Genomic DNA, 15,239 nt, shown 5'->3' on the forward strand with positions numbered 1-15,239 from the left:
GAGATGTTAGTATAATATTTTTAAGATGGCATCTACAGTGGACCACCTTTATAAGTAGTTCACTCTGTATCACATCTTTTAACCGTGGGGTCTCATCACCATAGTTTATCTTTGTCCCCTTATGTTTTACCATATTTACCTTTGTCATCACTAACAACACTTTTGACGCCAGCAAATCCCTCATTGTCATCACAAACACCTCTGTCATCCTTCTCAACACTTCCATCATCTTTCTTAACACCACCATTGTCGCCACTCATAATCCCTAACCATTACCACAACATCGTCCTTTTGTCGCCACTACAACAATCCCCAAACTCCCTTGCATGGTAACCTTCTTCATCACCACATGTCGCGGCAAGCTACCATTGTTGAAGCTCCTTCATATCTTCTCCAAGCTGAATGTCTAAGGTAGTGACAACAACTAAAAAGCTCTTAGCTACCATTGTTGAAGCTCCTTCATATCTTCTCCAAGCTGAATGTCTAAGGTAGTGACAACAACTGAAAAGCTCTTCCAGTTTAACACATCTGCAAATGGAAGGTCATAGTAGTTGGCAATGATCACTCCAATGCGAGTTGTGTTCACTTCAAAGCCCTTAACATGTGTTGGGAAATCAACTTTTTGATACCACTGTTGATAATTAACACTGTCACAAATAAAATTACTCACACCCACAAAGGATTGTGAGAACACAACAAAGATTACACCTTACAAATTAATAATAAACACAAAAATTTAACATGGTTCAACACCTCTTGCCTACGTCCACGGAACCGTCTCAAATCGTATTTCACTATCACAAAAATGATTACAAAATTGTAACTCATTCCAAATAGTGTATCATCACTCTACAAATCCGAGTACCTCACTCAATGGTTACAAGAAATGATAACACTCTCACACAAAGATATTTTCTCTCAACAAAGTGACTTTATTTCACAATCTCTTTTCTCATACACATTCTCTTCATGTGTTGTTTTTCTCCACTAATTATCTTTTCTATTTATAGTGAAGATTGTTACTAACTATAATAAATAAGCTCTCTTGAAAGTTGAAACAAAAACAACTTTCAACGCATCCATTCAACTAAGATTCATCTAGTAAAATGTAATCTTTCACTTTGCATTTAAGCCACCTAAATCTTAGTGATAAAAATTTAATTTCCAATATACATGCACTTTATCTTTTGCTTTGAATCTCTACAACATGAAGGCCGAACTTGCTTCCTAGCAGTTCATCTGCATATGGTGTTTTAAGTCTTCCATGGTGCACAAAGATTTCTGAATCATTTTTCCATGTCTCGAGAAGCTTTACACGTACCGGGGAATTTACTCCTCCAGCAAAGAAAGCTAGCCTTTTCCTGTGATTGAAAAAAAACACAACAAAATGAGTTTTAGTTGACATACTGAATAAAATCATTGTTGTGATGCTGCTTTATTAATAGATTGATAAGACTTTCTTTTCCTTTTTCCTTAGGCGCCTATTGCACCAACGAGATAAGATGCATTTAATTCAAAAATGTAATGAATTGCTTGTGAAATTATCCAATATCCTCTTATTGGCTTCAGTTACATTATCAGATACAACAACCACCAAAGCCTATTCTGTCAAAAAGTGGGGTGGACTACATGAACCAAACAAAGTCAATTGTATTCTGTCAAAAAGTTACATTAACTGATATCAGATTAAATACTTAACAGGGATCTATTATTTTAGCTTCTACTTTTGGAGTAAAATTTTCAGCAAAACTAATTGATAGTTGGCATCTTGTTAAACTCATGCTACCAGGTCACTCACTAAATGAACCCATTCATAATTTTAGCTTATTGGTCACTTTAATATCTATGGTTAAGCAAACACTTGGAAAAACTGCTCTACTTATTTGACTAAACTTCTCCATAAATATTTGTAAGAGAAGAAATAAGAAGGTAAAATTAATTGAGTTGTTCCCACTTATGCACTTAACTTTTATAGAAGTATCTTTATTTAATTTCTCCAAAAGCTAAAGGGCGTAAATTGATTTTAGCTTATGGGAGAAGAAGCTCAATTCATTTTACCATCTTCCCCCATAAGTGTTTATGGAGAAGTTATCCAAATAAGGCCAAGTTCATATAGTTCACAACCTATTTAGTTGACAAAGTAAAGAACATGATAGGTTTAGAACTTGCATTCTAGAGCATGCACGGTTCTAAATACTTATTAGCAAGAGGAAGAAGTGGTGCTACCTCTTTGATGAAACAAGGATAGGGGGATTTCCTTTTCTTGGCCAAATTTGTGGTAGGCATGTATCCTTATGAGCAATATTCCCAGTTAGGAAATAACTAGATGAGCATACAACTTGAATGGCATTGAATTTCACATCTGGTGCTTTGTCCATGGCAGACCTTCCAATTGAATGACAAGCAACATAAAAGTGATCGGCACCACCTGTGCGGTTCCAATATGGATACTTGTGACTGATATTCTGAATGTAGTCTCTAATGAAGTCTTGTTTACCTCCCACACCAACTCTACGATTGTGCCGCAGTCTTGCTATGGAAAAGGGCAGAAAGAAAAGATCTGCTTCTGTTGGGTCTTTTGTAATGAAATGGCTCTTCATAGGTACCTTTTTGAAGTAACTTTCACTGGCATAATTGCCACCAGGTTTAGATTCAACAGGCAAAAGCACGTTTGCAAAAGAATCATCTTCCCTGTGAGGATAAACATGTATCTATAAGCTCCTATTCATTTCTTTATAGTCTTCCAGAAAGATATCTCTATCATGGCACACGTCGTTAATCTCAAATTTTCCTGAACCATAAAAAAAAAAAAAAATTCCCCAGACACTGGAGTTAAGACAGTAAAGTTTATACACATTGACTGTAGCTTCATCAGCCCAACTACTGAACCCACAAACACCACAGTATGTTTTATGATGATTGATGAAGCACCTAAAGTTACATCCTGCACCCACTGTTTCTTCTTGCACCTCCAATGTTTTTTAACTTAACATTTTCTTCTATCTATGGGTTTCATAAATCATCCAAATGTGGGAAAAAGAAAAGGAATCTTGAAGGGGTGAATATATTTTTTCAAAGTTTTTCATGGTTTTTCAAAAAACCAAATGGCATTCACTGCCTTTTTTTTTGTTATCAAGATCAACTTTCAAAATAAAATTATCAGAGTTAAAGATCTAAATCAAAATTAAAGAACATTTTTCAAACCATTGAATTAAAATCACTTGAAACAAAGGCTAGATTACAAAATTGAATACCTAAAGTAAAGTTGTGAGGAAAAAGAGATTAAAAGAGGCAACACAATTTATTCTGGCTCGATTGAGATTGATCTGCATCTAGTTTTTCTCAACAACCTTAGTTGAGAATTCGACTATGAACTCCGGGTTTCAAACATCATGCACACACATAAATTCAAACACCTTTTTCTATCTTGACCTACTTAAGAAACAAAATCATAAGAGTTTATAGAATTAATTCATCTAATATAAGGAACTAAAAAACTTTATTTCAATTATCACTAATCTTTAAGAATCAAAAGAGTTTATGGAATGAATTCGTGAAAATCTTATCATCATAATACAAGTTATCCATTTGAGATGCCAAGTATTCATTCTCTAAAAAGTAAATCCAATCATATTGGTGAAAATTTATCACCCACCAAACACCCCTAAGAGTAATTTTCATGGATTGTAGAAATTTTAGGCTTCCTTTAATAAACATGTGACCTTAGGACAAAACGGGTCATTTCTAGTTTTCTTAGCATTTCCTTCTATTGATTCACATTGATCCTCCAACAAGTCATCGGGTTATGCTTCCACACCAAGAAGATCATTCTTTGTAGGCACTAGGTCATTCAAATCCTTTTTTATTTACACCACAACATATATTCTTGTATAAGATTATTAGCCATGGTTGTTGTGGTATTCTTATCCCCCTCACCATTACTTGCTTTAGGTCCCTTTTTATTGAATTAGTTTTTTCACAAACTCATTGTTATTGGATATCCCAACCTTGCCCTTCTTTATGTTTTGTTCAAGAAGGGAATCCTTTTCATTGAACAACAACATGGATGTTATAGTAAAACAATTGACTAAATCAACTTGAGAACAAAGTAAAGTTCTTACAATGAAAAAAAATCCTTTAATTTGATATTTTAGATTTAACTTGTTGTTCTCCACTACATGACTTTTCATTTATTGGGAAGAAAAAAACAAATAACAGAAAATAAATTCTAATTATTTTAACTAAAAATAAAAATAAGATAAAATTTTGATCTTAATAGAGAAAACAAATATTAATAAGATAAAAATTTCAAACTAATAAAGAAAAGATAAGATAAAAAATATCCAAATCATATTAATCTTAGATCCTAATAATATTTGTTAACTATCTTCAAACTGATATTTAAACTTAATCTTTTTATTAAATAAATGGAGGCAAATGAGACAGAGTGAATGATAAGCGGCCCAACCCAGAAGCCATTAGAAAGAACTGTAAAAGAACCGTAGGATAAGGAACCTGAGAGAAAGGCATATATCGAAACCCGCCATTTAAAATCCCCCCCTGAAAGTGGCAAACCCTTGCAGTTTTGGTCTTCCCTCGCTTTCTTCAGAGAGAGAGCAAGCGATGGCGAGTGATCCGATGCAACAAGTGGCCCTAATCCTGGGCCCGGACTCAGCCCAGCTGGAATCCCTAATCTCCCAATTGATGTCTTCGTCCAACCACCACCGCTCCCAGGCGGAGTCCTTATTCAACCTCTGCAAGCAGGCCCGCCCGGAGGCCCTCCTTTTGGGCCTGGCCCATCTCCTCCACTCCTCCCCGAACCCCGAGAGCCGCACCATGTCCGCCATCCTCCTCCGCCGCCACCTCACGCGCCACCACGACTCCTTCCTCTGGCCCCTCCTCTCCCCTCCCGCCCGCTCCTCCCTCCACTCCCTCCTCCTCTCCTCCCTCCACAACGAGCCTCTCAAATCAATCACCAAGAAGCTCTGCGACACCGTCTCAGAGCTTGCCGCCGCCACCCTCCCCGACGACGCCGCCGCCTGGCCCGACCTCCTCCCCCTCCTCTTCCAGTGGGTCACCTCCCCCGACCCGAGGCTCCAAGAAATCTCGCTCTTGATATTCGCTCAATTGGCTCATTACATCGGCCAAACCCTACTCCCTCAAATTTCCACTCTCCACTCCGTCTTCCTCCGCTCCCTCCACTCCTCCACCCCCTCCGACGTCCGCATCGCCGCCCTCGCTGCCGCCATCAACTTCATCCAATGCCTCACCAACTCCTCCGACAGAGACCGCTTCCAGGACCTCCTCCCTCTCATGATGCAGACCCTCACGGAGGCACTGAACTCCGGCCAGGAGGCCGTCGCTCAGGAGGCTCTCGAGCTTCTCATCGAGCTCGCCGGCACTGAGCCGCGCTTCCTCCGGCGACAAATCGCCGATGTCGTCGGTTCCATGCTGCAGGTGGCAGAGGCCGAGGCCTTGGAGGAAGGAACACGGCACTTGGCGATTGAATTTGTCGTTACTCTCGCTGAGGCGAGGGAGCGTGCTCCTGGAATGATGAGGAAGCTGCCACAGTTTGTGAGAAAGCTTTTTGGTGTGTTGATGAATTTGTTGCTTGATATCGAGGATGATCCTGCGTGGCACGGTGCAGAGGATGAGGAAGAGGACGCGGGCGAGACGAGTAACTATGGCTTTGGGCAGGAGTGCTTGGATAGGCTCTCGATTTCACTCGGCGGGAACACCATTGTGCCGGTTGCCTCTGAGCTGTTGCCCACCTACTTGTCTGCTCCTGAGTGGGAGAAGCACCATGCTGCCCTCATTGCGCTTGCCCAAATTGCAGAGGGTTGTTCGAAGGTACCTTTGCTTGCTGTGGTTCTTTTGCTGTTTACTAGGTTATTGGGAATGTGTTTTTGGTGTTTTCTTGCTTTTCTGTTTGAAGCTTTTGTTTTTTTATGCATTGTGCGGATGAATGTTCGTATGTAGCTGTGAAAAAAAGATATCTTAATTTGTGTGCGCGGTTGTCTCTTAGATTGTTGTGAATTGTGGTCTTTGCTGCAGGTGATGATAACAGGTATATGTGCTTGTTATGCTGGCCATCCATAATTAAATATTTTACACTATTTATTAGGTTTGTTGCGACTGTTTTTATGTTCTCATACTTTTATGTTGTGCTGTTGTGTTTTTAAACCTTTGTGTATGGGTACCAGTATGTGATTCGTGGAGGTGCGGTATGCAATACATTACTTTTTAATTTTTATGTTGTTATTAGAAGACTTCCTTTAACCTGGAATGCAGCACGTGGTATGGTGAATTTGGTACACAGTATGCAGGGCTTTTTCGGGAATTCTGCAACTATGCCTTTGTTTTTTAATGCATTGTGTGGCTGAATGTTCATGATTGGCTGGAAGAAACAATCCCTTAGTTGTTTTTGTGTTTGTCTGGATTGTCTCTAAGATTGTGATATTTGATGGTGCAGGTTATGATAAAGAATCTGGAGCAGGTATTGTCAATGATTTTAAATTCATTTCACGATCCTCACCCTCGAGTGCAATGGGCAGCTATAAATGCAATTGGGCAGTTGTCCACGGATTTGGGGCCAGACTTGCAGGTTAAATTTCACCACTTAGTGCTGCCGGCTTTGGCTGGAGCTATGGATGATTTTCAAAATCCAAGAGTACAGGTTTGTATTGTTGTGCTTTTTATCTGGATTAGGTACATTGTCTCCTTTTGTAATAAATCAGGTCATGCTCTTCTTTTTTGTTCTAATAATGTGCAAAATTTGTGTTGTGACATTGCATATTCTCATTCATACTGTGCTAAGATGGACTCTATAAATTAGCTCCACTATATGCTATTTTGTGTTCTTTCTTTTTTCCTTGATCATGTATTCATTTTGCTTGAGATAAGACATTTTAGTCCAATTAAATGATCGAGTTTGGTTGCGCATGATCAAAGCAATCTCATGCAGTTATTATCTTGTGTTATCTCATGTATTTTAGTGTTTATAGGTTCTGGTGGTAAATGAAAACTAGTAATTACTGCTATTACTATACTCAGTTTTCTTAAGGCCTTGTGCAGAGGTTTTTCTCATTCTTATTAGACATTTAGATTTAAGTTAAATGGCTGGGGTGAATTTTCTGGGTTATGCATTTTTTAACATCTTGGATATTCTGATATTATTATTACTTTTCATCAGTTGAATATGGCTTAGTAGTTTCTTTGAGATATTAGGGTTCTTCTACCCTAATAGTCTCTCTTCATAATTAATGGATCTGCTGTTTAGTGCCATTATTTTTGGACCTCTGTCTGTGTAAATACAAATCTTCATTTTCTTGATCTTTAACAACTTGTTTCATTTACATTAAGAAACTCATTAATCTGCTCCATCATTTTTTACTTGTATATTGCAGGCTCATGCTGCTTCTGCAGTGCTAAATTTCACTGAGAATTGTACCTCAGATATCCTAACACCTTACTTAGATGGGATTGTGAGCAAACTTTTGGTACTCCTGCAGGTATTTGACTGTTGTTGATATCTACCTGGCAAGAAAATTTTAGAGAATATTTGGATAATAATATCTTTGTAGAGATCATATGGTGTGTTTTCCTTGATTGAACATCTTGGTTTGAAAGAAATAGCTCTTTGTGGGTTCTCCCTGGCTTCTTTTTTTATTCTCCAAGTGGAACTGCATTTTCCCTATATTTAATTTTTTAATCTTAATTGGATTTTGGTTAGTGCAATGTAAGCCTCAGAGCATGTTTAGGAGAGTTTTTTCTTTTTTGAAGGAATAATTGCTTAATATCTTTTCCTTGAAATGAGCTAAACCAATCATGCACATAGGTTTGTAATTTTATTATTTTTTTTTCATAATCGTTTGCCTCCTATAAATTTTGTTTGACCCATTGTTGTGAAGTGCTTTATAATTAATCAATAATAAATATTTTGACCTGCATGTTTCCCATTTTATGCATTTCAGATGATTATTTTCCAAATATATAGTTATATTTTCTTTTCTTGCCCGTGTTCTAGAATGGGAAGCAAATGGTTCAAGAAGGAGCATTGACAGCCTTAGCATCTGTTGCTGATTCTTCACAGGTGCTTTATGTATCCAATATTCTCCATAGTAATGACAATGCTTTTAAGTTTTATACTTACTAAATAAAATGTCATGTTAACAGGAGCAATTTCAGAAGTATTATGATGCTGTGATGCCATATTTAAAAGCTATTCTGGTGAATGCAAACGATAAGTCTAATCGTATGCTTCGAGCCAAAGCAATGGAGTGCATTAGTTTGGTAGGAATGGCTGTTGGAAAGGAGAAGTTCAGGGATGATGCCAAACAGGTGAATTTTAATTTAGTTCAAAGTGTTGTTTCTTGTGTTTCTTTTTACTTTTTAAACTCATATGTATTGCTGGAAGTTGTAATTTTTATATTTTCTTTCCTTTAATTATTGTTTACTTTCAGTGTGCTAATGTATAGTTTTCATTTTTTCCTTTACTAGGTCATGGATGTCTTGATGTCACTGCAACAATCTCAACTGGATGCTGATGATCCAACTGCAAGTTACATGCTACAAGTATAGTCTTTCTACCAGCTTTTGGCATCAACTTGGAAATATATTTATTTTGTCGTCTAGTAAAAATTCTTACAAATCTCAAATTTGCACTTGGATGCCATGCTTTCAGGCATGGGCGCGGCTTTGCAAGTGCCTTGGGCAGGATTTTCTCCCATACATGGGTTTTGTCATGCCTCCTTTGCTCCAGTCTGCGCAACTTAAGCCCGATGTGACCATTACATCAGCGGATTCTGATACTGAATTTGATGAAGAAGATGACAGGTACCCTTTCAGTTATTATTGCCAAATTTGATGTCATTGTCATAATTGATTGATACCCATGGCATAACATGATTTAATATGCAATATTTTCTTCATTTCATTTCCTTGGGTTATCCTTCCCTGTATTTGAGTTTCAACTTCTGTCTTTATTTTTAAAAATATTTGTCCATTTGAGATAGTGTGAGCTACATAATGCTTCTTTTATTTATTGTATGACTGTCATTGTCAAGACTTCCATGTATTAAATCCTTTATACTTGTCCATAGGCATGCTTTTTTAGTTAAATACTTTTGAGGTTTGAAGGAGTTGTGTTCAGCCTAATTTGTAGAACATGTGGTGTGGTCTCAACTCTCATGGCATCTTGGGCTTAAATGTTAAGTAAAGCAAAAGAAATTCCCTTTATTATATGGCCTCTCATTCTCATATGTAAAGAAAGAAGGGAATAAGCAGAGAGAAAAAGGAGTAGCAATTTTTAGATCTGAGAATGAAGAAGAAATAGATATGGATTATACTGATGGATATTTTGGTTTTGTTTTTAAATACTTTTGTATCTGGCTGTTCTTCTTTTCAGCATTGAAACAATCACACTTGGGGATAAAAGGATTGGCATTAAGACTAGTGTCTTGGAGGAGAAGGCTACCGCTTGTAACATGCTATGTTGCTATGCTGATGAGTTGAAGGAAGGATTTTTCCCTTGGATTGACCAGGTTGACTTTATTTTATATTTTGGTTGCATTTCCAGTCCGTAATATTTTATTGGCTAACTATGTGGAATTATCTAGGTTGCTTTCACATTGGTTCCTCTTCTTAAATTTTACTTCCACGAAGAAGTTAGGAAGGCTGCAGTTTCAGGTATTTTCTTGGCTCTAAGAACCAAAACCTCGCTTATAGTTTGTTTATTTCCAATAGCCCTTGTTGAATTTTCTTCAAATATCACCTGTCTGCTTTGTTTATAGCCATGCCAGAACTGTTGTCCTCGGCAAAATCAGCTGTAGAGAAGGGACAGTCGCAAGGTCGTGATAAGACTTACGTAAAACAGTTGTCTGATTATATAATACCAAATTTGGTGGAGGCTTTACACAAGGTTAAAGTCCTGCCTATCTATTGGTATCCATTCTGCTTTTATTTTTTGGCTTTGTATCAATATATCTTTGCTGTCTTCCAGGAGCCAGAAGTAGAAATTTGTGCAAGCATGTTGGACGCATTGAATGAATGCATACAGGTTTGTAACATTCATCTATCCAGGTGGAAGATTTGTACACTCATCTTTTTATTGGAATTATATTACAGTTCTGTTATATACATTCTCATTTACCTTCTGTCTAATAATTATTAGTGAAGGAAAAATTGATACCCAAAATGATTTATGGGAGAAAATTCTGTCCATGACATGTGCTCTGGTTCTTCTGTAATGTTGTGTCTTGGATTATATAGAATAGATGTGAAATATAACATGGATTGAATAATTAGGGAACTTTTTTTCTGACTTTATGCAATAGGATAACATTAGTGGTGTGGTTACTTATTCTTATTCTATGCAGTGCTTATAAACTATAAAGTATAAACATCATAAATACAGTTTATTCTTTTGCAACACTCATGTAGGATGGGTAAGGGAGAAAGGAAAGGGAAGAAGAAATTGAGAGCATGTGAGAGAGAGACAGAAAGGGGTTGAACTGGAGAAGAAAGTGGGGGAAGGGGATAAGTACAGTTTGGATGGAGAAACTATTAGAGGCAATTTTTCAGTCCTCAAATCAAGTTTAAGTTTCCCTAAACTTGGTACATGGGAATCCTTAGATTTAGGCAAAGATTGATAACTAGGCAATCCTGAATTACTAAAAATTCAAAATAACACTAATTTATTGAAGTCTTAGTCCTCATTATATGCACCATTTTGTCGATATTTGTGTCTATCTACATCATGGTAGGACTTGGATGTGTGTGCTATATTGTGCTGTTCTAAAATCTCAGTGATTTTGTTTATTGTATTTCTTAAGTCATCAATTCTCTTTAAGGTGTTGTTTTAAACTGAAGCTGGCTGGCATTTGCTTTCAGGTCTCTGAATCACATCTAGATGAAAAGCAAGTTCGGAGCATTGTTGATGAGATTAAACAAGTCCTTACGGCCAGTTCATCAAGAAAACATGAAAGAGCAGAGAGGGCCAAAGAAGAGGACTTTGATGCTGAAGAAAGAGAACTACTCAAAGAAGAAAATGAGCAAGAAGAGGAACTTTTTGATCAAGTATGCTCAGTAATCTGTTTTTGTGATCTGAGTCACTTGATTAAATACTTTTTTTTATGTGCTGTTCTAGCTCTTATTTTGAATCAATGTGTTCTAGGTTGGTGATTGCTTGGGAACTTTGATAAAGACATTCAGGGCATCTTTCTTGCCTTTCTTTGATGATCTGTCCTCATACCTAACTCCTATGTTTGTAAGTTTCTTTTTATTCCTTTTATAATTCCTTTAATAATGTATCTTCCTTTGCTGCTAGAATGTGTCTTTAGTTTTTTTATGTTCTTGCTTAAAAGTTGTATTCTCTTTCCTCTCATTGCTTTTCCATCTGTTTTTTGTCAAATCTTTTCCCTCTAGGCTTTTAATTTGAAGGAAAAATTTATCTTTTCTTTCCTATGAGGGCACTCATTTTGTATACGCTCTTCTATAGGGAAAGAAAGCCATGTAATCAGCCAAAAATTGGATAATACTGTGTACTAGCACTATTATAACACTGCTTCCTTCTGAAATGTTATTGTATTAAATTATGTGTTTTTATTAATGGAACTTGCTGATGTGCTGCCTCCCCCCTCCCCGGTCCTCAAGTAAAATAATTTGGATTGTTCAGTGACTAATTTACTACCAATCTGCTTGCTAATATGTATGTGAGTATACACACTTTCTAAGTTTGTACAGATGGCCATAGCTTAGACATATTTGCCATTCTGTTTTCTGATCCAATTCCCCTCCTCCCCTACTGATATTCAATAATCAGGGTAAAGACAAAACCTCAGAGGAAAGGAGAATTGCCATTTGTATATTTGATGATGTTGCTGAGCATGGTCGTGAAGCTGCTCTTAAGTAAGATCTCTCTCCTTTTGGGGGTCCCCTTTTCTTTTGTTCTTATTGTTGATTGTCTGCAATTCCACACTTAAAATTATTTTATTCCCTTTACTTGGAATGATTTTGTTCTATATTTTAAATGCTTCTTTATGTTGTTGCTACAGATATTATGATTCTTTTCTTCCATTCTTACTAGAAGCTTGCAATGATGAATATCCAGATGTTCGACAGGTTCATTGCCCCTGCTTGTTTTATTATATATTAATGTTGCTTATTCAGTTTTGGGACGTAATTGAGACACTATCTCACAAAACGATTAAATTTCTTTGCAGGCTGCTGTTTATGGTGTTGGTGTTTGTGCTGAGTTTGGTGGATCTGTTTTCAAACCCCTTGTTGGAGGTTAGTTGCACAATACCATTTTCTTATTTTGTTGTCGTGCCTTACTATATATATTTTTTGGATAAATGTTTCTGTTCTATTGCAGAGGCACTTTCAAGGTTAGATGCTGTGATAAGGCATCCAAATGCACTACATTCTGATAACATAATGGCATATGACAATGCTGTTTCAGCTCTTGGAAAAATATGCCAATTCCATCGTGATAGCATAAATGCAGCACAGGTATTTTACATTTGGTGCCCCATGTCTCTGCTGTTTGAAAATGCTGTTCTTGTTGTTTACTTAATCTTGCTTGTGATCCTAATACCATTTGAAACAGTATAGTTGGTAGTCAAATGCTTGGGTTAGTATTTGTTAATGCCACTTCATGTGATAATGATTTTTTTATCATTAGAGTAAAGGTTGACTTTTATCCAGATACAGTCCTGATAATATGGAGGGCTGTCATCTTTCAGCCTTTGCTAAAATTACTTAGTGGCTTCTTGGGCAGGCTCTGTTTTCTCCAGCGGTGGAAAAACTGCTGCTTGGGATTTGTGGTTTATGGATACACACACACAGACAACTATTAATATTTTTGTTATTAATTAAAGACTTTGAACTCTATTATGCATGCTAGTTGTTGATAGAATAGGAAAGATCATATGCTTTTGACGTTAATTTATTCAATCCCTAAACCTAAGGATTAAGGCATTTAATTTTCTATTGTTATAAATTCTTGAGGCTTAGAGAAGACTTTGCCCAAGTCATTCACATCAGAAAAACTCTTCAAGTCCAGTAATTGATACTTATGTGCAGAAGACATGGACACAATTATGGGATGAGTTTTGTATTCATAATCTGTTATTATCAATTACTTGGTGTGGGTTCTCTGAAATTTATGAGCTGCAAATCTTGGTTTTATTTTAAGATGCGTACTGAGTTCTGACACTTCTTTTAAATCCTTATGAAAATGAACGTTTAGAGAAAAATCCCCTGCCTGTGTGTTTGATATCTAACTTCAAGTTATTATTGCTTGAAATCAGGTTGTTCCTGCCTGGCTAAATTGCTTGCCTATAAAAGGTGATTTAATTGAAGCCAAGGTTGTGCATGACCAACTTTGTTCAATGGTTGAAAGGTAGAATTCTGATCCAGAACATGTGTTTTCCTTGATTGCTACTTACCTAATATGCTTCCTCTTGTTCCTGTTGCTTATTGAGTTTAAAATTTGTCATATGTATTGATACACACTTGTGATCAATTTCAGATCGGATAGAGAACTTATAGGTCCCAACAATCAATATCTTTCCAAAATTGTTGCAGTTTTTGCCGAGGTACTTTCAATGCTAGTTCTCTTAGTTACTGCTTTTATATTCTGGATCCACTTTTCCCTTATAAATGTTTATTTTGCATCAACTATGGTGTAGATTTTATGTGCGGGAAATAATCTGGCAAACGAACAGACTGTTAGTCGGATGATTAATTTATTGAGGCAGCTTCAACAGACTTTACCACCTTCTACACTTGCTTCAACCTGGTCATCCTTGCAGCCTCAGCAGCAGCTTGCACTTCAGTCCATCCTATCATCCTAGTAGTTTTGGATCGTCACCTTCAGAAGATGCGTGTCTATTGTCATGGGATGTCATAGTTACCTTTTCAGAAGCTGCTTTGTCAGGTCAAATTCATTCCTTTGGCATCTTCGGAGTGTCTTTTTTTGAAGCAGCTGTGTCTGGTTCGTGTTTCATGATTGTTGAATCCATACTTGGTTTTGCAAGCCAGGACTTGAGTAAGGCTTTGTTGCAGAGGCAGAGCAGTGTCGAGTTGGTTGGATAGGAAACAGTTTTGGTGTGAAATGTGCATACTGTGTTATAGTCAGAAGGAATTCTCAAATGAACAGTGGCTCGATCCTGTCTGTGGATGATGGGGACGAGGCGTGATCCTGAGTCATGCACGACTCAGGTAAATCGCATAGCATTCTTTTGTTTATTTTGAGTTGTAACAGTTTTGATGGGTCATTTCTTTTGGAAGTTGGAAACATATTGTCATAGTTTAATTAATTTGTATATCTGCATGTTTCTTTCCCTGCGCTTTTTCCTTCCTACGTACCCTAAGTTAGGATAGGGAAAATAGAAGCGAGTAGGGTAGAAAGATGGAGGTGGCGAAAAAATTAACATAACTTTTAGGTTCTTTGGAGACGGCAAGCATAACACCTTTCGCACCATGCAGAAGTACATCGTTAGATTTTATAAATTTTGAATCCATGGGTGTGATTTTTTCTCTTTTTTTTTTTTTCTGTCCCTTTAATTCTTGATTTACCATGCACTTTTTCCTTGTCCTCTCTCTCACACACTTCATCCTTCTCTACCCTTTGCTTTTCTGGCGACGCCGTTTCCACCTTGTCGAAGATGAGCCTTCCATCCTCTTCGACCAACAAATATAAAAAAAAAAGTATCGAAAAACATAAAGTTTCCCCATCTTCTTATCGCCCCTCTGCGCTTCTTCAATGACAACGGCGGTGAGGGGAAGGATGAATGAAGAAAAGAAAAAATTAAGACAATAAAGAAATTTAATCAACCCACTCAAATTTATATAAAATTTCCAGAAAATAAGGTTATCCAAGCAACAACAATTAATTACAAAGCATCATTAACACAACCACACTTATAGAAAATGCTCTTCCTCTTCCGTACATCAAATTTCCTATGTTCTCCCATGCCAATCCAGAACCGTTACCCGACTTTTATTTCTCAGTGTAACAAAGAAATGGTGTTTTGGGTAAGCATGACAAAGGGGCAGGTCAAGGTCCAATTTTACTTATTTCATGCCCAACTCTCCATTTTCTCCATTTTCCCCGCTCCCAAAACCCAACGGGATGGTGGATTTTTCCTATCTTTGCCCACCATGTGATTGGATTTTTCCAGTCCTGTCTCGCTCTGACATACTTATGAAATCTTGTAAAAATATAATTTTTCATG

General features: G+C 37.1%; 1 protein-coding gene and 1 pseudogene across 2 annotated transcripts; one reads left to right on the plus strand and one right to left on the minus strand.

The window, feature by feature from the left end:
* Positions 1–765: 765 nt before the first annotated feature.
* On the minus strand, positions 766–4,530 carry LOC100780712 (probable glycosyltransferase At5g03795; annotated as a pseudogene).
* Positions 4,490–14,345, plus strand: LOC100780183 (importin-5). Of its 2 annotated transcripts, XR_418668.4 has the most exons (21): positions 4,490–5,850; positions 6,473–6,676; positions 7,407–7,511; positions 8,027–8,092; positions 8,176–8,340; positions 8,500–8,574; positions 8,684–8,835; positions 9,407–9,542; positions 9,618–9,687; positions 9,792–9,919; positions 10,001–10,057; positions 10,891–11,076; positions 11,174–11,266; positions 11,822–11,907; positions 12,054–12,120; positions 12,222–12,288; positions 12,374–12,510; positions 13,311–13,402; positions 13,532–13,598; positions 13,692–13,939; positions 14,044–14,345. XR_418668.4 is itself a non-coding variant. In XM_003548680.5 (20 exons), the coding sequence occupies exons 1-20, from the start codon at positions 4,624–4,626 to the stop codon at positions 13,854–13,856; spliced, it is 3,345 nt and encodes a 1,114-aa protein (XP_003548728.1). In that variant the 5' UTR covers positions 4,490–4,623; the 3' UTR covers positions 13,857–14,345. The 2 variants fall into 2 exon arrangements, 1 of the variants encoding a protein (XP_003548728.1); XM_003548680.5 differs by having other exon boundaries at positions 13,692–14,345.
* Positions 14,346–15,239: the final 894 nt, after the last annotated feature.

This window comes from Glycine max, chromosome 16, assembly GCF_000004515.6.
Source record: "Glycine max cultivar Williams 82 chromosome 16, Glycine_max_v4.0, whole genome shotgun sequence".
NCBI lineage: Eukaryota > Viridiplantae > Streptophyta > Magnoliopsida > Fabales > Fabaceae > Glycine > Glycine max.